Source organism: Gossypium arboreum, chromosome 4 (genome assembly GCF_025698485.1).
Source record: "Gossypium arboreum isolate Shixiya-1 chromosome 4, ASM2569848v2, whole genome shotgun sequence".
Lineage (NCBI taxonomy): Eukaryota > Viridiplantae > Streptophyta > Magnoliopsida > Malvales > Malvaceae > Gossypium > Gossypium arboreum.
Genome location: NC_069073.1, coordinates 100,953,528 through 100,977,577, shown reverse-complemented (window position 1 = coordinate 100,977,577; position 24,050 = coordinate 100,953,528). Strand labels below are relative to the sequence as shown.

The window sequence follows — 24,050 nt, the reverse complement described above, 5'->3', positions numbered from 1 at the left end:
CGGCCCAACCTGAGCCCAATGAATGGGCCTAAATTTTTAGTTGAGTCTGACTCGAACCCGGCCTGGTCCGACCCATAAGCACCTCTATACTCAAGTATCTAATTTTTTTATTATTTTGCTTTAAAAAAATTTTAAAATATATATAGATTCAAATTTACGTACTCTAATATGGAATTAGTTATACTGTAACAATATTTTTATTTGACATGTTTAATTTTTTTTTAATTTAACTCGAACAACTTCACTCGTTTCGACTCGGCTCAATACGAACAAAATTTAAATTGAGATAGGTTGATAAAATAGAACTCATAAATTTGATTAACTCAAAATTATTTTACTTGATTCGACTCAATTCAATTGAACACTCGCCGGGTCAAAACTGAAATAAGAAAAACTAAGGCGAATGGATGGAACGGTGCGTTTTAGTTTTAGCAAAGTTAATATAACGGTGCAACACTTTAATGAAAACGGGGTGTTGTGGGTGCAACGACAATACCGTTATTAACTAACTTTTGAAACATAATTCCTTTTTATATTCAGTTGTTGAAAAACCAAAGAAGTTATGAATGCAGTTACATACAAATTTTCTCTCTTCTTTTCCGATTCTTCTGGATTAGCGTGCATCAGGACTTCGTCTCTTTTTTATTTGAAAAAACCGTCCCCTCCATTCACCACTGCAACTTTTGTATTGCTAATGCTACCGTCCACTTTTGGCAGACCGGAGTGGCGCCTTAGCCTGGCCGGTGAAGGCGGATAAGAAAGCCGTTTCTTAGTAGATGCAATTGGCTCCTTCTCAGGTGTTCCATTTGTTTCTGGTCCCAAGGGGCTCTGCAAACTGGTCTTAGCTCTTGCAGACTTAGTTGGTACCATGTAACTTGGAAGTGATGGAGAGTTGGCAAGGCTCTCATTATCACGCACTGAGGAGCCTGCGATGCTGTGTCTCCGGTTTCTGTCAGACTTCATACTGACTATGCTTCTTGTTTCATCATCTAATCCAGCCACACCACTCCTCGGGCTTGCTGACTTCAGCTTCCGGGCTGGTATGGATGCTGACTTAGGAGTAGAAGGGGATAGGAGGCTTGAAGTTCGGCTTGGCTTTTGGTTGGCCTTCGGGGATTGCTTATCCAAATTGAGTTGATAACGAGCATACGCTTTGCTGATTTCTCCACCGAAGTTGCTTCGTGCACTCTTTAGTGATGACTGGTCATCGAGATGTTCTCTATCTCTCATGCCACCACGAACCTCCCATGGCCGCGCTGTCATCCGCCGTTCCATCCAGCTCCATCCCCATGAGGGATTGCTTGGATCCATGAATAATGGATTCATAGATCTCGAAGCATTCTTCCAGGTTTGCTGCAAAAGTTAGTTGTATGTGTCAAAAACAGAACTCTGTTTAACTTTCAACACTTGAATGCGAAGGTACATTGGAAGAAAGTAACTGTTTCTTGGACCTGACAACCGAAGTTTGAACTTTCTACGATGCAATTTAGTTATGGTTCATTCTTTCATGTCACTTAACAATGTTGTTAAATCTCACACAGTCGTATAAGCATGCAGTAGAAGGGTTAAATATTCGATGTTCACAATGTGACTCCCAACAACGCAGATTACCTGATGAGTAAATGAGTACGCCATGGTCCTTTCTCTTCTCATGGCAGCCTCATGTTTGCTCAACAAGCTTGCCTCAATTTGTTCCTTTGACCGCACACTGTCATCCCAATCTTCACCCATCTGTTTAGAACATCAAAATCCATGCTAAGAAAGAGAGATGCAACTAATAGATCAACAAAATCTATACAATACACAGTAATTTCTGAGCTTGACTGCAGTGACGGAAGTCACTTAAGAATCCTCTGTATGGTATATATAATAGCTTAATCTACCATCTTAATTTGTTTGTAATACAAAGATAATTTAATTATAAGATATTGTCTGAGAAACTAGAGCGTAGAGGAAAAAATCGAACCCACTTCGCAGCAGTCCACTCACGTATCACATTCAAGCAAGTAAAACATGCTGATATATATATGAAAAAAAGGGGGATTTACTTGCAAGTTCACAATCTCTTTTGCAAGTTTCTGCAAGAGTTGTCTCTGAAGAGCCTGGTTTTCTTCCATCATCCTGGTTCTACGAGCATGAATCTGACACTGCATACGAGAAAGAGTTTGCATGCACCGAAGGGAACCCGATGCTTGCCGTCTGGCCGCAATCCCTTCCATCAGTGATTTCAACCTAGCCAGTCCTCTTAAAGCACGCAATGCCCTTTTTGCCTGAAAATAAAGAAATCATGATCAGCAAATCCTCTACATAAATCTTAGTCATGCTGCAAAATAGATATGTTAGAGACAATGCCTCAAACAGTAGATCATTTAATTTGACCCAGGACTTGGGAACAGATATCATAAAGTAACAAATTATATATCATGATATTACTATTTCTCTTCTTCTTCTCTACTAAACTTTTACAAAGAAACAGTATGCTTAACAGCTATAATTTGCAAGCTTTTGATCCAGGAAAGTTTCTTCTAGATTATAAATCATAAGTAAACTTACACGTTCATTTTCTTGCATTAAAAAAAAAAAGGAAACAGTTTTATGAAGATATTTATAGAATGTTCCCTGCAAGATGCATAAGATTAAACAAAAATAGGCTGAACTAGATTGAAAATCATTTCAGATATGAAATGATTAAGCAAACAACTTCAGGAGGAGAAAGTAAAAAATTGCAGCACATACAAGGTAAGCTCGGAAAGCTGCTTGAATTTTGATTGCCGCCACTTCCTCCTTAGATTTTCCGGCAAACCTAGCATCTGTATTAAGTTGATGTCGAATGGCCTGCAGAGCAACCAGAGCTGGAACCGCAGCAGAATTGGCAACTGCCACAGGGTAAGTCTGCTTGCTTTGCTCAACTTCAGGTTCAATTAATTTCACCTCTTCAGGCTGAGGAAGTGGGGATAACTTGGCTGCATCAGAACCAGTGGGATCCAGATGCACCTTCTTCTCCAAAAATGTTCTTTTGATTTCTGAGAAACATAGTAATCAAGAATACTAAAAACTGAGCTAACCATGAAACTGCAGATGATTTTTAGCTGAACGAGACTTATCCTAACCTGGTTTTTCTTTCCCTTGGACTCTGAGAAGAAGGCTTTCTTTAGAGAGGACAACCATTTCCCTTTCTTTCCCATCTTAGGAGGCAAAATAATGGGGCAACAGTAGATATTAGGAATAAAAATTGAGTTTTAAACAAAGAAGAACCTCTATGGAAGGAATAAAAGTTTTCTTCAGAAAGAAAAAGGATCCATGATCTATCTATTAGCAGAATCTGAAAGAGTTTTAACTTATCTATCTTCAATTCAACTAATGAGGCAAAACTCCAATATGTCCCAGTGTATTTAACAAATTGAGGAACAGCCCAGATTTGGTGGCACAATTAACGATACCAAGCAACAAAAAATTCAAACAAAAGGAAGTTAAAAATGCATACTTTAAAATCGGGGTCCATGAAGCAAAAAGTACCTGAGAATGCAATGCCCGGATCTCAAAGAACTTGAAGACGTCTCTTTCCCTTCTTTTCAGAAAACAATAAAAAAGATTGAAAGGGTTAACAGCTCTGTTAACTGCTGGCCTAATGCCTATCTTGAGAAAAAAATTTTAGAGATTATGAAGAAGAAACAGCTGTTAACTTCTTTTTTTTATTTTGTACTTCTTTCTCTGATTGGTTGAAAATAATTCCCAAAATTTGGTAACTATGTATATACATTAACGAAAACACTTAAAAACAATGCAAAGCACTCTCATCTTTTGTCGTTTCCAAATTTTAATGTCACTTCAGTTCAGTAGATCTGCGAAAACTGAAACTTTTTAACTGTAAAATTCCCAACATGTCTGACAGTGAAACTTAGCAAATATATTTTTTATTACTTCCCAAATAAAAAACTTAAGCACCAATTGATTGATTGTTAAATTTTTGTATTTGAAAATAGTAGTTATTTATTGGTAAAATAAGTTTTATAGGCAGATTTTTATTTTTAATTAGGGTTCTAGGTCGGTTTTAAAATTAATTTGGGATATAAAATTGGAAAACTTGTCCAGTTAGATGTATTTTTTAATTAAGAGTTAGATTCCAACGCCTTTTTAAACGTTGTCGCCAATGGTAAAAAAAATTAATACGCAACAGTAACTTCTATTTTACTCTATAAATACTCTTCAAATTTTATTTTTTCATTCATATTCTTCTCTCAACTCTTTAAATTCTCTCAAACTTTCTCAAATCTCTCAACTCTCTCGTTTTTAATATTTTTGATATTTTTATTTAAAAGTATTATTATTTTTAATTATTTCTCTTTTATTCATTTAAATCGATTTCTCAAGAATGGCTGCCTCCCTAATCCACTTCAATGGCAAGTATATTTTCTTTGCCCAATTAACAATTCTAAGACCGAAATTTGAATTTTGTTAATTTCAATAATGTTAAATTTAATTTTTTATTATAACTATAATTTTTTATTGTGTAAATAGGCGGATGATCGTGTTCTAAAGAGCTTCATTTATAATATGAGAAAGCCTGTGATCCTTGAAATTCGTGGTCATTTGCAAGCGGTTAGATTCTTACATGTGTCTCGCATGTCCGAGGGCTGCAAACTAGATTTGCAACTAATTAGCGCGTTGATGGAAAGATAGAGACCCGAAACATACACTTTCCACCTTCTATGTGGCGAGTGTATAATCACACTCGAAGACGTAGCGCTACAACTCGGTCTAACAGTGGATGGGCCAGTCACCACAGGATCTGCGATCGTTCCAGGCAAAGTGAACCTCTGTCAATCATTGTTGGGGAAGGTTCTGGACAAGTTTGAAGGTGGTCGAATATCGACGAACTTATTGAAGGATAATTTCAACGAGCTCCCTGAAGACTGAACGGAGGAGGTTATACAATAATATGGCCGAGCATGCATCATAAGGTTAATTGAGGGCGTTTTAATACCCAACATATCTCAAAGTTTGGGGCACGTAAGATGAGTACTACATCTAGTGGACTTCAATGAGTGCGAGAAACTAAGTTCGGGATCTGTTGTATTGTCCACATTATACTGGGAGTGTAACAGGGCATACTACCGAGTGTGGCATTGATCAGTGGTTGTCTGCTTCTGCTGTAGTCGTGGGCCTATGGCGACTACCCTTTCTATGTCTCAAGGTGACCCACCCATATATGTTCTCATTGGTAACGAGGTAAACATCATTTATTAACAAATACGTAGTTCGTATAGTAATTTTTATTATTATACGTTTCGACTAACATATCGCTTATACAGATGGAACCATGGGTCAAGCTACGTGGGACTGCCCGAGGATCTATAAGATATTATGCTGTTGTTAGGCCAACTCTCGAAAGCCAATGTTAGTTACCTATTCTTTCGAACCTATATTAATTACGTAATAATTTGTAAAAAAAAAATCATAAAGAACAATATTTACAATTTTGGTATTTAGTTTGAATGGATGTTGTATGCCGACATCAATGTTATATCCTACATCCCGCTAGAAGTATTGGGCAATCGGCAGATGTGGGACATGAAGGTGTCGTTGGTAGTGTTTGCGACGATGGAAATGCATCAAACAGACCGGATGTTGCAGTAGTTCGGGTGGAGGTAATGAATTTCACCGCTACTACAAGACCTGAAGGAGCTGCACAAGGTAGACATGTAGGGGAAAGACAACACCGACTGATCGGTGCGACATAGGGAGCACATCGAGGTGTGGGATCGTAGGATGCAATTTATACCCATTCACAAACAATTTTTCTCAGTGGACACGGTGGCATTTGATGATTACTTGGTATGGTTCAGGGCTGTCAATAAGTCGTATCTACTATCACCAGGGGAGAAGAGTTGGCAAATTTAAGCGAATAGGTCATGTCGACTGCCATAGGCAAATTCAAGTGAAGAGGTCATGTCGATTGCCACAGCATACTAAAGGGGACGCGGTCGCACGATGGTTTTATCATCTGCTTCAGTAGAATATGCACCGCCTATGGCTACACAATATCTGGGTCACTTTGGTTCAGGTATTTACGTTTAATTAAGTAACCTTGTGTTTTATTCACAAGCACCACTACACTACAGACCACCACCGCACATGGTTGGTTCTTTTATTCTCGCAAGTCCATATTTCGCTCCACCAACATCTCCCGCATACTACACCCTTATGCAGATGTCGATGCCAAACCCCGTGTCGAAACAAACACCGATATACCCACTTCCACTGATGTAAGCACTCATGCAGTAGTCGATTGTAATATTGATGCCCTATACATTTCCAACGTACCTGAGATTTGGGGCACTTTATGGTTTCACGCCTATAGTGACCCAAATACTGCATGCATCACTATTTTATGAGGGTGGCTCATCGTCGCAATCGGTGGACAAGGGAGTGACAAATACACAATGGCAGGCAAGGACGACACAACAATCGACCATGGAGGAAGATGATGGCGGTGCTGATCCCGAAGATATGACTGCCTAAGAGGTTATGCTAACTACATATTCAGGTGATGATGACAATGAGGAAGAATTCTACAGGCCTGTACTTCTAGATACACTTTCGGATGCTACTCTGGATGTAACATCCCGATTTTGGGCCTAGTAGGAGTAGTAGCTTTGGGACCAAAAATTCGAGGCCATAAAATTTATTTTAATATTTTTTTGAGGTCTAAAATATGATAATATGATTGTGTAAAAGTTTTTTTAAGAAATTTTGAATGCTTAATTTGTGAAAAAGGACCAAATTGCGTAAAGTGCGAAAGTTGTGTTCCATTAGCTAAAGGTGTTAAATAGCTATAGAACTTAAAATTTGAGGTCCTTAATGAGTAATTAGGCCATTATATATGTGTATAGCTGCACATGAAGTGTAATAAATGAAAAGTCAAAAAGTCAAAAAAATGGGCATGGGTTGGTATTTGATAACACAAGCAAAAACTAATAAAATAAAACAAGTGGCCATCTTATTCTTTATCCATTCTCAGCCAAAAATTTGAAGGAGAAAGAAGCTTGAAATTTTTAGCAAAATAAACCTTCTACATGTAAGTCATTTTGGTGTTAGTTTTTTATGTTTTTGAGATCATTGAAGCATGATACAACTATTTCTACCATTATTTTGAGCTAGGGTTTATGTTAAAAAATTTACCCATGTGTGTCATGCATGTATTTTGATGATTAATGGAGGAATATGAAAGTTTGGTGTTAGATGAACCATTTTTTCTAAGTGAACTTTTCATGAAATCACCTAAAAGGGCTTGTTTGTAAAACATGGTGTTAAAAATGTGATTTGATGAAAAATGTGGGTTATTATAAGAGGGAATATGAATCGGCTATGCTTGGGTAACAAATAAATTGGCTACATTTCATTTTACGAGCTTAGGGGCTAAGTTGTAATTATGTAAAAGTTTAGGGGAAAAACTATAGTTTTACCCAAATATGATTTATGGGCTGTTTTGAATAATGAGGTTAAATAACTGAAATTTTCTATTATATATTAAGAAAAATGGAGTCCGGGCCTAGACCGTGGAAAGAGCAAAATCTTGGACTAAATCAATAAATTGTCCATATTTTTGTATCAAGGTAAGTTTGTGTGTGGCCGATACAAATTTTTATTATGCATTTAGCATTTAATGTTATATGTATTGTATAACTGTCTCGTGAATATTATTAATGTTTTTCAATAAAGATTTGAGATGATAAAAGCCAGTTGAACCTTAAGAATACTTAAGGTACAAAAATTATGACATTGGATTGATGAGATCCCGTATAAGACCATATCTGGGATATGGAATCGGCATCAATATGAGTTATCATGTAAGACTATATCTGGGATATGGCGTTGACATAAGGTTTCGTGTAAGACCACGTTTGGGACATGGCTTCGAAATGAGAATTCTTATAAGACCATATCTGGGATATGGCATCAACCCATGTAAGACCACGTCTGGGACATGGCATTGGCATCTTATTATATTTATGATAATCCCGAGTATCCTTAGTATTCCAAATGGTTCAACGGGTAGTCCAAGAATTTGTCAAAGATTTGTCGAGGTATGATCATATGGAAAAGGTACAGGTATGTACGCCAAGCTTGTAGTTATTGAGATTACGAAATGACAAAACTTCGGTAAGATGAGAATAAAGATATTATGATCTCGAGTTCTATTGAACATTATGTAAATTGAATGAGGTAGGATATGATTACAAAGATTACTGAAAATGAGATGAGTTAGGTTATGTTATGTATGTGTACGATAATGCATATTATTATTGCTTATTAATTACATGTAAGCTTACTAAACTTTATACTTACTTCCTCTCTCTTCCATTTCCTTGTAGTATCGCCAAGCTAGCTCGGGGATCAAAGGACGTCGGAGGCTCGTTCAAACTATCAATTGGATCTTTTGGGTATAGTTAGTCTCAACATTTTGAGTATGGCATGAATAGGCACTTGGTCTTTTGTTATATGTCATATTGGTCTAGCCAAATATGTTGACTTATAATAATAGTTGACTCATTTTGTGTATGGCCAAGAGATATGGCTCATAATGATTATTGGGTTGTAAACCTATTCATCCATGTATGTATGTGCCAATTCTATTATGATATGGCCTATGGTTATTGATGATTGAATGTTTATGAATGTCTTATGTATGTATGTGTCAATTCTATTATGATATGGCCTATGGTTATTGATGATTGAATGTTTATGAATGTCTTGTGTATGTATAAGATGGTATGAAAATGCATGTATACAAGTTTAAATAATATTGCTTATTCATATATGCATGTTGGTAAGATTTGATTTGTCATATTAGGGAGTCTTAAAAAAGTATAATGTGATGGAAAATTATCATGCATGGGCTATGTTATGAGTGTTAAGGTATCATTGCAGCCATAGAGGTGTTTGTCCAAATAAAGGTGGCAAGTGGCTTGGAAAATAGCCTTAAAGTCACCTACACAAGTAGACACACGGGCATGTGTCTAGATCGTGTGTGACACACGGCTTGCCTCGTGGCCGTGTGATCCAGCCGTGTGTCTTCTGCACCCTAATTAATGCAAAACAGAATGCCCAATAGTAAACACACAGAAAGAGACACGGCCTGTGAGAGACACGGCTTCAAAACATGGGCATATGCCCAGGCTATGTGAAGTCTGTACCTGATTTTAGAATCTAATTCGCCACACGGCCTAAGGACACGGGCGTGTGCCTTGGCCATGTGACCTTATTTGGTTGATGACGTCATAGTCAAAAAGTTACACGGGCTGAGGACACGGGCGTGTGTGACCACACGGCCTGCCCACACGGGCGTGTGACTCTCCAAAGCATGAAAATTTTCTAAGTGTTGTAAAATTTCTGAAAGTTCCTAGTTTAGTCCCAAATCTTTTTCGATGTATGTTTAGGGACTCGTAGGCCCATATAAGAGATGTTAAATATATTTTTGAATGACCTCAATTGGAACAAATTTTTATAGTTTGGTTTTTGTGTGTTTGATTGCGTTCAAGTACAGTAATGCCTCGTACTCTATTCTGGCGTTGAGTACGAGAAAGGGGTGTTACACTGGATGCACCTCCGATGGTATAGCTAGTTGTACACAGAAATTATCCACGCGATCATTGTCCACCACCTTGTGAGACACATTCTCCCCGACGACACCATTGACTGTATTTTTTCTTTTACTTTTTTTTAAAGTAAATATAGATATGTCATAAATAAATAAAAATTGAGGTTGTTCGTTCAAACAAACCATTTGTCATTATTACTATCTATGTTTCATCGATAAATAACAAATGTTGGATTTTTTTTATTGACATATTATTTATAATATGAAATCTTTTAGATTTACCTTGTCATTTAAATAAGAAAGAGAAGAAAAATGAACATGAAAAGTGTAAAATAAAAATTATTCTCTCTTCGTACATCGAAAGTCATGACATTTCACAACAAAACATTGACCTTTATAGTTTATTTTGAATACAACAAACACTATTAGTATGACACACGCGTATAAAATTAAAATTTGGTTATAAAAATAACACTAAGGAATATGAAATTTGGTTGAAAGTAATGTTATCCACGCTGAGGCCCCAACGTTTCCCTTTACAGAGAACATATTGACTTCGTATGCCCTGGGTTTCTACAATACTCGTATAATTTCCTCTCCCGAATATCTATATTGTTCCTTATCCAGGTGAAACTCGGGCGACCTTTCGGGACGCCACATAGGTCATTGTTTGGCACCAGCTTGAATGGAGCGCTAGACACAAGTAGCCACATACTCTCATCTGAGATGGGTGGGAATTCAGGACTCTACATACTACGAATGCATTGTAGTCGATAGACATCGTTGATGTAAGACGTGTACTCAATCTATATGTTCTTGCATGGTAATTATATATGCGCATGAGAATCGAAATACTTGGAATCTCCCACAATCTCAAGTTCCTTCCATTAGGTTCACACGATATGATATACCTGACATTTTCTGGTCAGGTCTAACATGCTTCGTGACTTGAAAATTGAGGTTCCGACGTGAGTGGCACACTACATACATCATGTTTTCTCTCATTGTACTTCGCCGAATCTCTTGCATCACGTCATCGCAGAATGTACCATCGCCCTCTATTTGCCCAGCATACACTGACTCCGTCTTAGGAAACAAGGCGGTCAGTCAAAAGTATGTCCCTTTGACAATCGATGTTACTGGAAAATAACGCGTCCCCTTTAATACCAAATTAATGTATTCAGCCAAGTTTGACGTCATGTACCTGTATCGTAGACCCTCATAGTATGGTTGCCTCCACTGATTGAACGGTATATTCAAAACATATGTCACACCGTAAGCATTAATGGTGCTCAAGTTGTTCAACTTTTGATGGAAAACATGTTGGACGAGCTCGTAACCTGTCGATAAATAGGTATTGGCTAGTGCAATAAAATAACCTCGTAATTGAAAATTCGATGTGTAGTGAATACATAATATGAACTACAAACTCATGTCAATGACTAGATCTTGCTTAGTCGTCGAAGAATATTTTTGGTAGTAGTTCAATTCTACATGTCGTACGCAGTACTGATGATGAGTGCGATTCTGTAGGGATTTGTGATGATCAATCGCCGAGAGTATTCCAGATCCTCTGTCTGATATGACACATGTCGGGCTGCAGGCAAACGAGACGGCGCAATCAACTTAGAAAGAAATCTCAATCATCTGTCATTTCTCCGAGATTTATTGTGAACATTATAGGTAGAATCTTCTAATTACCGTCCTAAGCAACGGCAAGCAATAGACGTTGTTGATACCTTTTATACAACCAGGTGCCGTCAATTTGGACTATAGACTTACAATGCTAAAATGCCTCCCTACATTGCTCAATGGTCCAAAAGAACCGGTGGAATACTCTTTTCTCAAGGACCATCTGGTTGTCGCAGTACTTTAGGTGTGTTTTGAGATTGCTTACAGAACCTGGTACATATTGATCCAATACCTGACACCATTGTCATAGATAGTTATACGAACCTTCTCACTATGATACAATTTTTCCATAGCTTTTTGTTTTGCAACTCATACCTTGTAGTAAGTTAGAGTGTATTGGTACTGATTAAGTATGTTCACAATAAGCATCGGTATTTCTATCTGGGGACTGGCCTTCACCATCAGTAGAATAATGTGAGCAATCATATTTGAGTCTAGCCTCGGATGGTCCTGAGTTGCACCCATCGTAGCACACGTATAGGGACTGGGATATTTTTTTATCGTCCATAGCCTGATTTTCTTCTAGTAAGATGCCATGATTTTTTACTTACACCTCTCGTCCTTCATTGCGTACTTTCCTTCAAATTTCTCAGATTGAGACTTCATGACGTAGTAGTTCACGTCATTCTTAATGTTGTACCGCTTCAGTGTAGCAAGAAAAACATCTTTGTTGGGGTATTATGTTCTAACTTCCAATACTCGTACATCACGAATTATGCTTGCATAACCAGGTGTTCTGTGCAGAAGCAGAGAAAACATTAAACCACCTTCGATCGATAGGTCAATTTTCGTCATGTGGGGCAAAAGTTCATATACCTTAAATCACTGATCTGGGTCCGAAGCATTGTCCGAGGTGTCATCGTCAGACTCACAAGGTTTTGACTCTATTGTAACTGGATCTGGTTTGAAAAATAGTGCCATTTCTGAACCATCTAGACTGTGCTGCCAGAATAGCTCAGGTTTTGCCTCCTCTTCCTCGTTTACATTCGCAACCCCTTCTCCCTCACCTGCATCCCTTTCTTTGTCCGCGCCTTCATTGTCACCTTCAAGCACGGTATTGGGCATACCCTCGTCGACCCTTATTGAAAGGAATAGGTCATTGATTCTCTTGTAACCCATGTGCCCACTAGAATAATCTTCGAGTTGATGATCGGTGTATGTCGATGATCTTCCGGTATAACTATTTTTGTCCCATAACATTGACCTAGTGCTGAAGTTGAAATCGAATGCACTGATTGAATGTCGAGGCCGAGTGTCTAGATTTGGGTTATGTTGATACCCCGATGGTACTGATCCCCGAAGTTTAGATCAATACCGGAGACCAGTAAGTGTCTGCCCATATATGTATAGCCACTTTTAAGGAGGCCAGAAAACCCATTGCACAACTATGTAGTAGGACTTTTTGCTTGAACTTTGGTACCCATATTTGTCACGACGGAGGTCGAAGATGGGCCAAATCCATCAACATTGACGAACTCAAGATATAACTCAATAATAACATTTTCGCTTGAGATGTCCAATGATATGACTATCTCGAGATGCGTTTTGCTAATCACATCAAATAGCTCATGCTTATATGGGTCAACAAATGCAAGAAATCTACATTGTAACCTTGTAATTCTTCCCCGGCTTGATCCCTCGACACTTTTCTTAATTCTGGTCATTATCTCATACATTTGAATGGTACTATTGAACGTTAATTTTACGGACTTCACTCCTACAAACACCACATCGAACTCTGTATTATAGATTTGACCATCGTAGTATATAACGGATTTCACTTGCCGACTCATTTTAATATCGATCATGGTTTGGATGAATAAAAGTAAAAAATAAGTAGAGAGTTGTCCAAATGAATACACACAACTCTTACCCGTGATGCAATGTTCTTTTGTTTGATATTAACTTGATGTGTGTCTATGTTATGAAAATTACACCATTTTTATAAGAAAATTATGTAGGGAGAAAGAGAATACGTGCTATGAATTTTTTAAGAATGCACACATTCGTTGCATAGTGTACGGTGTAAATAATTTTCATCACGCATTCAGAACTTATATATTTTTATCAATATTTTGCGCTTTATAACGTGCACAATAGTCATTTGAAAAGGTATTTTCTGCCCAATGATAGTAAATATGTTAGAAAAAGCCCACTCGGCTGGGCAGGCTTTCTCTAACATATTTACTATTCCAAGCCTGACGCTTCGAATAATTCGGATGATTTAAACACTTCAACATGTTTAGAATATGTTCCAGTGTGCTTTGAAGGTTTTCCTTGCAAAACAGACCCTTCCATGCTGCAATAAAATGGCTCTCACATACCAAGCTTTATCATCCTTCACTTATATAATTTCTCTCCAATCCTTTCTATTTCTCCACTATAAACCATTTCTCGGTCTTAAAAATTTCGATTGCTAAAAATATTTGGTTTACGGTCGAGGTATTCTTGAGTCGGCAGTCATGCGATATGCTCCGAGCCACACACATTTCATATATCATGCCGAAATGGGATCATTACCTCCGAAACCTATCCTAGAGAAGTTGGTTATGGGGTGATTTTTCTTTGTATGGTTAAGGATGAAAGTCAACGTAGAGGTCTCAATCGACGACCGTTATGCGGTAATAGATCGGGGTATAACGAAAGAGCAATTTAACAGTCGTTACGCGGTCACTAGCTCAATCTTTTTGAATACCTAAAAATGATACCCTATAAATACCATACAGAAGTTTGAAGGCATATTCATACTAAAAAACTCTAAGGCTTCTAGTTATAATCAGTGTAATTTTTTTCTCCATTTCCAAGAAACTGATAACTTTAACCTTCATTCTTGTTCGAAGGCTGGCATCGTCGTGGACGTAAGAGGACTCTCAAGTGGGGAGTGGCTGTTATTGTGCAGTAAAAGTGATGCTAGCAACGAAAGTTGTCGTTATTACACAATCCATTAATAACTACAACTACTGCCATGACAACTCGAGTTTGACCTCTACTGTGCCAGAACATTCGCTCTCCTCCTGAGAGCCCTCTTTTGTCCACCTCGATATCGGCCTTCGGACAAGAATGAAAGGTTAGAGATACTGGCTGCTTGGAAATAGAGAAAAAAAATTACGTTAATTACATTAGAAGTCCTTAGAGTTTTTTCATATGATTATGGCATCAATCTTATGTGTGGTATATATAGGGCATTGTTTATGGGTATCCAAAAAGCTTAAACTCCTGACAGCGTAATGACCACCACTTGGCCCCTCGGTTATACTCGAACCCATGACCACATCATGACCACCGACTGGGACCTTCACATTGAATTCGATCCCTGATTGTATCAAACATTATTACCCCGAAACTGAATTTCCTCACAATGGGTCTCTAAGGTCATCGTCCTATCTCGCCATGACATATGAAATGTATGTGTATTGAGGCGTGTTATCACATCCCTGACCCCTCAAAACTACCTAACAATTTTCGTCGTTTCAGTCGAAAACCCTGAACACTTTTAAAATATCCTGAACCCTAACAAACCTAAACCAAAAACACTAACCCTAATAATATAAAAACCCTAACCTTAGGAGAAAGATCTGGTTAAATCGACCTATATCCCTAATTAATTTTAAAATTAGCCTAAAACCCTAATTAAAATAAAAATAGACCTATAGGCCTTATTTTGCCATTATTATTACTAGTTTTAATTTTATATATCAATTAAAATATATGAAAATTGTTTTATAATTGTGTAAATTTAATTTTATAATTGATATTATAAATAAATTTAAATTATTTTATAATTTTTATATATTTTAATTCAATATTTTATTTTAAAAAATAATGTCTTAAATTATTATATATGGTTATGTATACCTTATTATATATATATGATTGTTGCTTAAATATTCATTGGTATTTTTAGACCGTGAGAATGATGAAGTCATAATTCAAGTGTTTTTTTTTAAATCTAAAAATTCTATAAAAGAAATTAAAGAATTCATAAACAAAATTAAATGAAAAGTAAAAATAATATTAATTATTTTTAAAAATTTAAACCAAACCGCATATTAAATAAATATTTTACCTTCTTTCATCTTAATTGCAATTTGTTTCTGGGTGTTCTTAATTTTCCTTTTCCTATTTTAATCTTAATTTTTGTTTCTTCCTTTTTGTTTGTGCTAACCCATCAACTAAATAGTTCTGCAAAACAATTTTATACTCAAGGACATCAAGACAACGGCAAATATATATATATATATTCAAAACACGGTACCTTAATCTAAAATTAACCAGGAAAAGTTAAACAAGACAATTGAACAATTCTTGATAAATTTCGGAACCAAAACAATACACGATAAAGCATATAAAAAATGGTCAAAATATTTCCATACAATTACTACCAGACAAAAAATAAGACCAAAACTTAGAAACTATCCTGGCATCTCAAATGCAATCTCATTTCTTCTTGGCAGCAGATTTGGTGACCTTAGCACCGGTTGGATCCTTCTTCTCAACGCTCTTGATGACACCAACAGCCACAGTCTGACGCATGTCCCTGACAGCAAACCGACCAAGGGGTGGGTACTCAGAGAAAGTCTCCACAACCATAGGCTTGGTGGGAACCATCTTTATCATCCCTGCATCACCATTCTTCAAGAACTTGGGCTCCTTCTCAAGCTCCTTTCCAGATCGCCTGTCGATCTTGGTCAGCAATTCGGAAAATTTCACAGCAATGTGGGAGGTATGGCAGTCAAGGACTGGGGCATATCCGTTTCCAATCTGCCCAGGGTGGTTCATGATGATGACCTGAGAGGTGAAGCTGGCAGCCTCCTTTGCAGGATCATCCTTAGAGTTTGAAGCAACGAAACCACGCTTGAGATCCTTAACAGCAACGTTCTTGACGTTGAATCCAACATTGTCACCAGGGAGAGCCTCAGAGAGAGCTTCATGGTGCATCTCAACAGACTTAACTTCAGTGGTCAGACCAGAGGGGCCAAAGGTCACTACCATACCAGGCTTAAGGACACCAGTCTCAACACGACCAACAGGGACAGTTCCAATGCCACCAATCTTGTAGACATCCTGAAGTGGGAGCCGGAGTGGCTTGTCTGAAGGCCTCTTGGGCTCATTGATCTGGTCAAGAGCCTCAAGGAGAGTGGGACCCTTGTACCAGTCAAGGTTGGTAGACCTCTCAATCATGTTATCACCCTCAAATCCAGAGATTGGGACAAATGGGATCTTGTCAGGGTTGTAACCAACTTTCTTAAGATATGAGGAGACTTCCTTCACAATTTCATCATACCTTGCCTTGGAGTATTTTGGAGTTGTTGCATCCATCTGTACAAGATGATAATTGAAATTCAATTATTGATAAAAAGAACATCAATACAATCTAACAATAAACTCGAACACGTTCTAAACCTTACCTTGTTGCAGCAGCAAATCATCTGCTTGACACCAAGGGTAAACGCAAGCAAAGCATGCTCACGTGTCTGACCATCCTTTGAGATACCAGCTTCGAAACCACCAGTGGTCGAGTCAATAATGAGAACAGCGCAGTCAGCCTGTGAGGTACCAGTAATCATGTTCTTGATGAAGTCACGGTGTCCAGGGGCATCAATGACTGTGCAGTAGTATTTGGTAGTCTCAAACTTCCAGAGGGCAATATCGATAGTAATACCACGTTCACGTTCGGCCTTAAGCTTGTCAAGCACCCATGCATACTTAAATGACCTTTTGTTCATCTCAGCAGCCTCCTTCTCAAACCTCTCAATCACACGCTTGTCAATACCACCAAGCTTGTAGATCAAATGACCAGTGGTTGTAGACTTCCCGGAGTCGACATGGCCAATGACCACAATGTTGATGTGAACCTTCTCCTTACCCATTATAGTACTCAAGAGAGGAGCTAAAAATCAAGAAGAAACATATTCATAAAATAAGCTCAAAACATAATTTCAAGTCAAAATCACACAAGAAGACCAACATCTTGCGGACAAGAAACAATGAATCTGAGACCCACTTTTATTGTTTACTAAGAACAGTTCAAGTCAATTTCGAAAAAGAAAATCAAGCCCCATTTAAATTCAACAGATCCAACATTGATAAAACGTGGCCGCTGGGATTCGAGCCCAGTTCCTCCATAGATATGGAGTTCATTCCAATGAACTACAGCCACTAGATCTTAACTTATCCTTTCCCATGAAGCTAGTCAAACATTTCCATCGAAGCCAAACTAAACTAAGAAAATAATACTCGACAATTTTAATTATTCGTTAAAAAATTTCCCTTAGGCAGCATTTGCTTCTATAAACCAGTTATCACAGGAATTATTTTCTCAGAAAAATAAATTCCAGAGTTCAAAACTTACTTTCATGAATGAAATCTAAAAACACAACCAAAAAAACAAAGAATCAGATCGAAACTACACACAAAATATGAATCGTATGAGAACCATTTCAGCAAATCAGATATAATATTTCAGCTACCAACAAATCAGACTACCTTTTCTTTCGAATCAAAGCAATAACATTTGAAAGATAATCATAAGTTGTAAGTGGATTCATACCTGTGAGCTAAAAGGGAAGTCTTTTGATATTGGCTTGACCAGAAGCAAAAGAAAAGAGCGTTGAGCGAGAACAAGAGAAGGCGAGAGCAGGCTGCTTTATCTTAAGTAGCCAGCCACACTCTCAGCTTTGGCTCAACTAGGGTTTCTTTCTCATCCGTCGGATTGCATTAACGGCTCACGACCGACATCTCAGATTAGACGTTAATTTGACATTCTCTTCATGTTGGAAAACCAATAATACCCCTGACCTTTTAAGAAAATAACAAGGTAGGATCTATCAACGTGTGTCTTCCTTTATTCCCACATGTAAGGCAACACCGTGGTTGTTTCTTCGTCGGTGTATACATCTCTCTCCCTAACCTGAATTTTCCCACTCACACCTTTTTCATTACCAGCAGTTTCTCCAGAAATAAACATTGAATTGAAACACCAGTTAAAACTCAATCCTCCCAAACTACATCCCACTTGAAATTGATTTTAATTTTAGCTTCTTAGATTGACTTGAAATTTCACCATGAGAGTTGATCATCCATTAAAAGTCGTGACTTTAACCCATGTCAGGTATCAAAGAGGTGATCAACATGGCCATTTCTTAGCTTGGGTTTCGTTAGTCCCTGTTTTCATTTTCCTTGGTGGCTTTGTTTCTCATTTCTACTTCAGTAGAAAGTTGTTAATCAACAATAGCCTGAATTTAGCTCCTACCAAATTCTACCACTTCCCTCAATGTTACATAAGAAAGGTGCCTCGTGCTATGTGAATGAGCATTTTTCCTCTTTAACATAACGCTTATTCTGTTACAAGATTTGAAACACTTCCCTTAAATGCATCACATGCTTCTCAAGTGATTTACTTATTGTACACTACAATATCATCAAGATAAAAAATCACAAAATACTCTGAAAAAGGTTGTAGTACCTTATTCATCAGGGTAAAAAAATGTCCTTGGAACATTAGTTAATCCAAAATGCATAACAAAGAACTTATACGAATCATAATGCGTTGCACAAGTTGTCTTTGGTTCATCCTCTTTGACTACTTTGACTTGATGGTACCTCGACCTCAAATCCAACTTGGTAAACCACCTTACACTACTAAGTTGATCAAACAAATCTGCAATGAGTGGAATTTGGCACATGTTCTTCACAATGATCTTGTTCAATGCTTGATAGTTGATGCACAATCTCAAAAACTCATCAAGCTTTTTCTGAAACAAAATCGGTGCACCATATGGAGTTTTAGATGGTCTAATGAACCCAGCATCTAAGATATCCTTCAATTGTTTCTAGTTTCCTCCAATTTTGGCGGTGAAATTCAATATGAGGACTTGGTTGGTGATTTGGCATTGGGCATTAACTCAGTCCTGTGATCCTCCCTCTTATGAGGTAATTTTCTGGGCAACTCGACAGACATCACATCTCGAAAAAACTATAACAAAAGAACCACCACTTTTGGGATCTCCTCAATAGGCTTATGAGACCCATTAACCTTCAAAGTTTCTAAGTAAGAAACTTCATCTCTACACACCCCATTAGCAAATTGTATTACGAATAAGACATTAGCTTCCGCACTTGCCTCACATTTAATCGGTACCACACATTAGTGGCACTAATCTAAAATGCACATGTAATTAGTAAAAGGGATAAGAAATATATTAATCCAGTCAAGGAAAATTATACCAACCACAAAGTCATAATCATCAAGTGTTATTACTTCAATGATTTTCATATTAGTCCAACTACCAATGTTGTAACAGCCTGATTTTCAATGGTGTCAGAAATAGTGGTTCGAGACCACCAAATCCGACAAGTAAGCTAGTAAATTTTAATATTTAGTATTTATGAGTCAAATGTGGTTTTAGAAAGATTTTTAAATTAGTAATTTGTATTTTATAAGGATTTATTAGGTCAAGTGGTTTAGAAAATGAGGTATCGAGACCTCGATTCTATAAACTGAGCCATAAATATTTTTATAAATATTTATGGAGTATCATTAAGGTAGTATTAAAGTTTCTTTAGAAAATTTTAACATTTTAATAGTTAATTAATTAAAAAAAACTAAATTGAAAAAGGTGCAAAACTTGTTAATTAAAAGAAATAATGATTAAATGGTTTAAATGGTAAACAGAGAGGACTTAAAGAGGAAATAAGCCAAAATGAAATGGTTGAGGCGGCATGAGTAGTGAAAATAAAAAAATAGCCATTTAATGGCAAAATAGTAAATAAAACAAAATTAAAACTATAAATTGAAACTTTAAAGGTTTCTAGACAAATTCTTCTTCAATTCTCAGCCAAAAGCAGCCATAGGAGAGCTCCTTAAGCTATTTTTTATATTTTTACTTCAAGTGAGTTTAATTCTTACCATTTTCTTGTAATTTTTATGTTTTTAAGACTTTTACAATTAGGTCTAACTAGTTATTACCTTAGTTTTTTATTTTATTGAGAATTTTGAAAATTACCATTGATGAATACTGGATGTTTTTGATAAAATAACATGGATTTAAAGCTTTGATTTTGTTGTATGATGATTTTATAAAGTGATTTTTGTTAGATATTGATTTTAGGACCAAATTGTGAAAATGTTAAATATTAGGGTTTTGTATTAAATTTCTATTTATCAAGGGCTGTATAATAGCCTAGAATATTTAGATAAATTATCAATTGAGAAAAATTAGTTCATTTAATGGACCAACTAGTTAAGGGATTAAATTGCAAAAGTTGTAAAAGTTGAGGTAATTGTGTAATTTCAAAAAATTGAGGGGTATTAATTGTGAAGTGAATGGGAACTGAAATATATGCTAATGGATGAGTAATTTTATATTTTAGATCAAGATCCTGTAGATACTAGTGAAAAAGAAAAATTAGCGAAATAGTCCCTGAACTTCTGCAAATCTTACAATTTAAACTAGGTAAGTTCATACGGTTAAAATTTAATATTTACATTGATTTGTGGTGAATGATTTTTTTTATTTATTCTATTTTTATAAATGAATTATTGATGGAGTTATGCTTTTGAATTGAATATCCGGATCAAATAGAACGCAGGATTTGAGTACAATCGTTTTGTCGCGCAAGACAACATTAGAGGAATTGACAAAAAATTACCCAAGTAAATCGAGGTTCAGTATTGTTGAGAAATTTTGTGTTTACTTTCCTTTTAGCTCTCACGAGCTTCTGTTTAACTCATATGAGTTTCCATTCAGCTCTTTTAAGCTTCTGTTTGACCCTTATGGGTTTCCGTTCAACTCTTTTGAGCTTCTGTTTAACCCTTATGGGTTTCCGTTCAGTTCTTACGAGCTTATGTTCAACCCTTATGGGTTTCTATTTAGCTTTCATGAGCTTCTATTCAGCTTTAGGGCTTCTAAAAATGATGTACTCCTATCCATAAGCTGTTCTCTAATTTGGGAAGATTTGGTAAGTGATTATGTAATTGAAATTGAAAAACATATTGTTTGTTATTGGTATTGATCTAAAATAAGTATATTCATCGTTTGAAGCTGTGATTGGCAAGGAGTTTACATTAAATGAATTTATCTAATTGATTTATTATAGTAGGTTCGGTAAAATTTAAGTTTAACCCATCGAACTTACAGCTTATTTGTGTTATTTAATGTCTTTGTAGATTTTTGAGAGGTCGGATGTAACACCCCTTACCCGTACCCAAGACCGGGACAAGGTACGAGGTGTTACCAGACATATACTTGAACACTTTCAGAAAATACGTGTTATAAAATTTCATTTTAATTTAAAACCAATCAAGCAACATCATAATGTCCCTATTATAGGCCTACGAGGCCCAAAACATATATTAAAAGAGATCCGGGACTAAACAGAGAACTATAGAAAATTTTAGTAAAATTACTAAGGTTATGCCTCACACGCTCGTGTGGAGGCAAAACACACGCCCATGTGCTTAGAGACACGCCCGTGTGTCCCACCCGCATTGAATTATTTGGATTTATTTTTCACTTCAAACCTACATGGGTTTTCACACGGCCAAGCACACGCCCATGTCCTTGGCCTGTGTGCCTCACATGGCTTAGACACTCCCGTGTCTTCTCATGTGTCCAAAAACGCGAACATTCTATTTATGACGTCATCATTCATTTTTAGGCACACACCCGTGTGCTAGGCCGTCTCCTCCACATGATTGAGACACACAACCGTGTCTCTGCCCGTGTGTTTACTACCATGCAAGCTGACCTAAATTTTTAGGTGTAGGGAACACACGACCAAGCAACACGCCTATGGGGGCTGACCGTGTATCACATACAGCCTAGACACTTGCCCGTGTGTCTACCCATGTGGACCTTTTCAGGGCTATTTTCCAAGCCTTTGGTCACCCTTTATAATCCATACACACTTAGAGATTTCAATGGTATGTAACATGGCATAATTATACTCTTAAACAACCTTGACGTAACTCATTGCATGCTAATCTCATCTCATCGGTTTAGTACATGCTAAATTATCTTTTTCGCATTAGGGATTAACATAGCACATTTTATACTTAGGCCATATTATAACCATATACCATTGTATACTATGTCCACTCTCAAATTATTAGGTTCCATTTCAAGCATCCATTCATGATAAACCTCATCATCATATCTCATGAAACATTTAAACATAAACATGCATCATTAGTAGGTTTACAACCTACATCAATATGAGCCATATCTCATGGCCATATACAAAAGAATAAGTATACCATTTAGACCCTTACATTGGCTAGCCAAATGACATATATAACAAAATAACAAAAAACCCTATACATGGCATTAAACAAAATGAAAGTATCTATATACCAAAGTAGGACCAGTCGATAGTATGTTGATTCTCCAACCGTTTTCCAATCTTCACGAGTTCACGAGCTCTGTAAGACAAGGAAAGGAGAAAAGGGGGGTAAGCATTTATATGCTTAGTAAGTCCAGATAACTGAAAAGTAAACTTACCGGTTAATTAGCATACAACCATATTAAGCAATAATTCCAACAAGCATGAAATAGTTTCCCTATCACATGCACTCAATCATCAAGTTAATATCATAACAATACATCATGTCATTAGTCTTAGATGAGCTCATCAATTCAATATTCCCATTCTTTATTTCAGCATGTTAATCCCGTTAAATTTTTCAAAAAATCTTGATGGATAGCCATTTACCGTCAAGTCATACAAGTGATCATCTCGAGTACGCACTCCCGTGAAACCTATATCTTACGACGGGATTACCAGTCCAGGCTAAATCCCTTTTTAACAATAATTGCTCTCATAAGCTCGGATCTGAATTGCCAGTCTAGGCTAAATTCAGTCATCAATCGGATTACTCGTCTGGGCTAAATCTTTAATGCACCATATTCTTCAGAAGGGTCGATCACTCAAGGAACACACGTTCAGGCTAGATCCTTTCTATTTGAGATCATTGGATTACCTGCCCGGGCTAAATCCTTTTCTGCAACACATGCCCATGTGGACTTTTCAGGGCTATTTTCCAAGCAACACGCCCATGGGGGCTAATCGTGTGTCACTCACGGCCTAGACACATGCCCGTATGTCTACCCATGTGGACTTTTTCAGGGCTATTTTCCAAGCCTTTGGTCACCCTCTATCATCCATATACACTTAGAGATTTCAGTGGTATGTAACATGGCCTAATTACACTCTTGAACAACCTTGACGTAACTCATTGCATGCTAACCTCATCTCATCGGTTTAGTACATGCTAAATTATCCTTTTCACATTAGGGATTAACATAGCACATTTTATACTTAGGCCATATTATAACCATATACCACTGTATACTATGTCCACTCTCAAATTTTAGGTTCCATTTCAAGCATCCATTCATGATAAACCTCATTATCATATCTCATGAAACATTTAAACATAAACATACATTATTAGTAGGTTTACAACCTAAATCAATATGAGCCATATCTCATGGCCATATACAAAAGAATAAGTATACCATTTAGGCCCTTACATTGGCTAGCCAAATGACACATATAACAAAATAATCAAAAACCCTATACATGCCATTAAACAAAATGAAAGTATTTATATACCAAAGCAGGACCAGTCGATAGTGTGTTGACTCTCCAACAGTCTTCCAATCTTCACGAGTCCACAAGCTCTATAAGACAGGAAAAGGAGAAAAGGGGGCTAAGCATTTATATGCTTAGTAAGTCTGGATAACTGGAAAGTAAA

At 36.9% G+C, this 24,050-nt stretch overlaps 2 protein-coding genes across 2 annotated transcripts; both read right to left on the bottom strand.

The window, feature by feature from the left end:
* Window positions 1-498: 498 nt before the first annotated feature.
* On the bottom strand, window positions 499-3,881 carry LOC108488557 (protein IQ-DOMAIN 2-like). Its single transcript, XM_017792842.2, has 6 exons — window positions 3,517-3,881; window positions 3,111-3,185; window positions 2,737-3,023; window positions 2,049-2,270; window positions 1,612-1,731; window positions 499-1,353 (listed from the first exon to the last, which is right to left on the bottom strand). Exons 2-6 carry the CDS (start codon window positions 3,166-3,168, stop codon window positions 643-645), a joined length of 1,398 nt encoding a protein of 465 aa, XP_017648331.1. The 5' UTR covers window positions 3,169-3,185; window positions 3,517-3,881; the 3' UTR covers window positions 499-642.
* Window positions 3,882-15,574: 11,693 nt separating this feature from the next.
* On the bottom strand, window positions 15,575-18,341 carry LOC108488997 (elongation factor 1-alpha-like). Its single transcript, XM_017793237.2, has 3 exons — window positions 17,844-18,341; window positions 16,702-17,183; window positions 15,575-16,612 (listed from the first exon to the last, which is right to left on the bottom strand). The coding sequence occupies exons 2-3, from the start codon at window positions 17,161-17,163 to the stop codon at window positions 15,731-15,733; spliced, it is 1,344 nt and encodes a 447-aa protein (XP_017648726.1). The 5' UTR covers window positions 17,164-17,183; window positions 17,844-18,341; the 3' UTR covers window positions 15,575-15,730.
* Window positions 18,342-24,050: the final 5,709 nt, after the last annotated feature.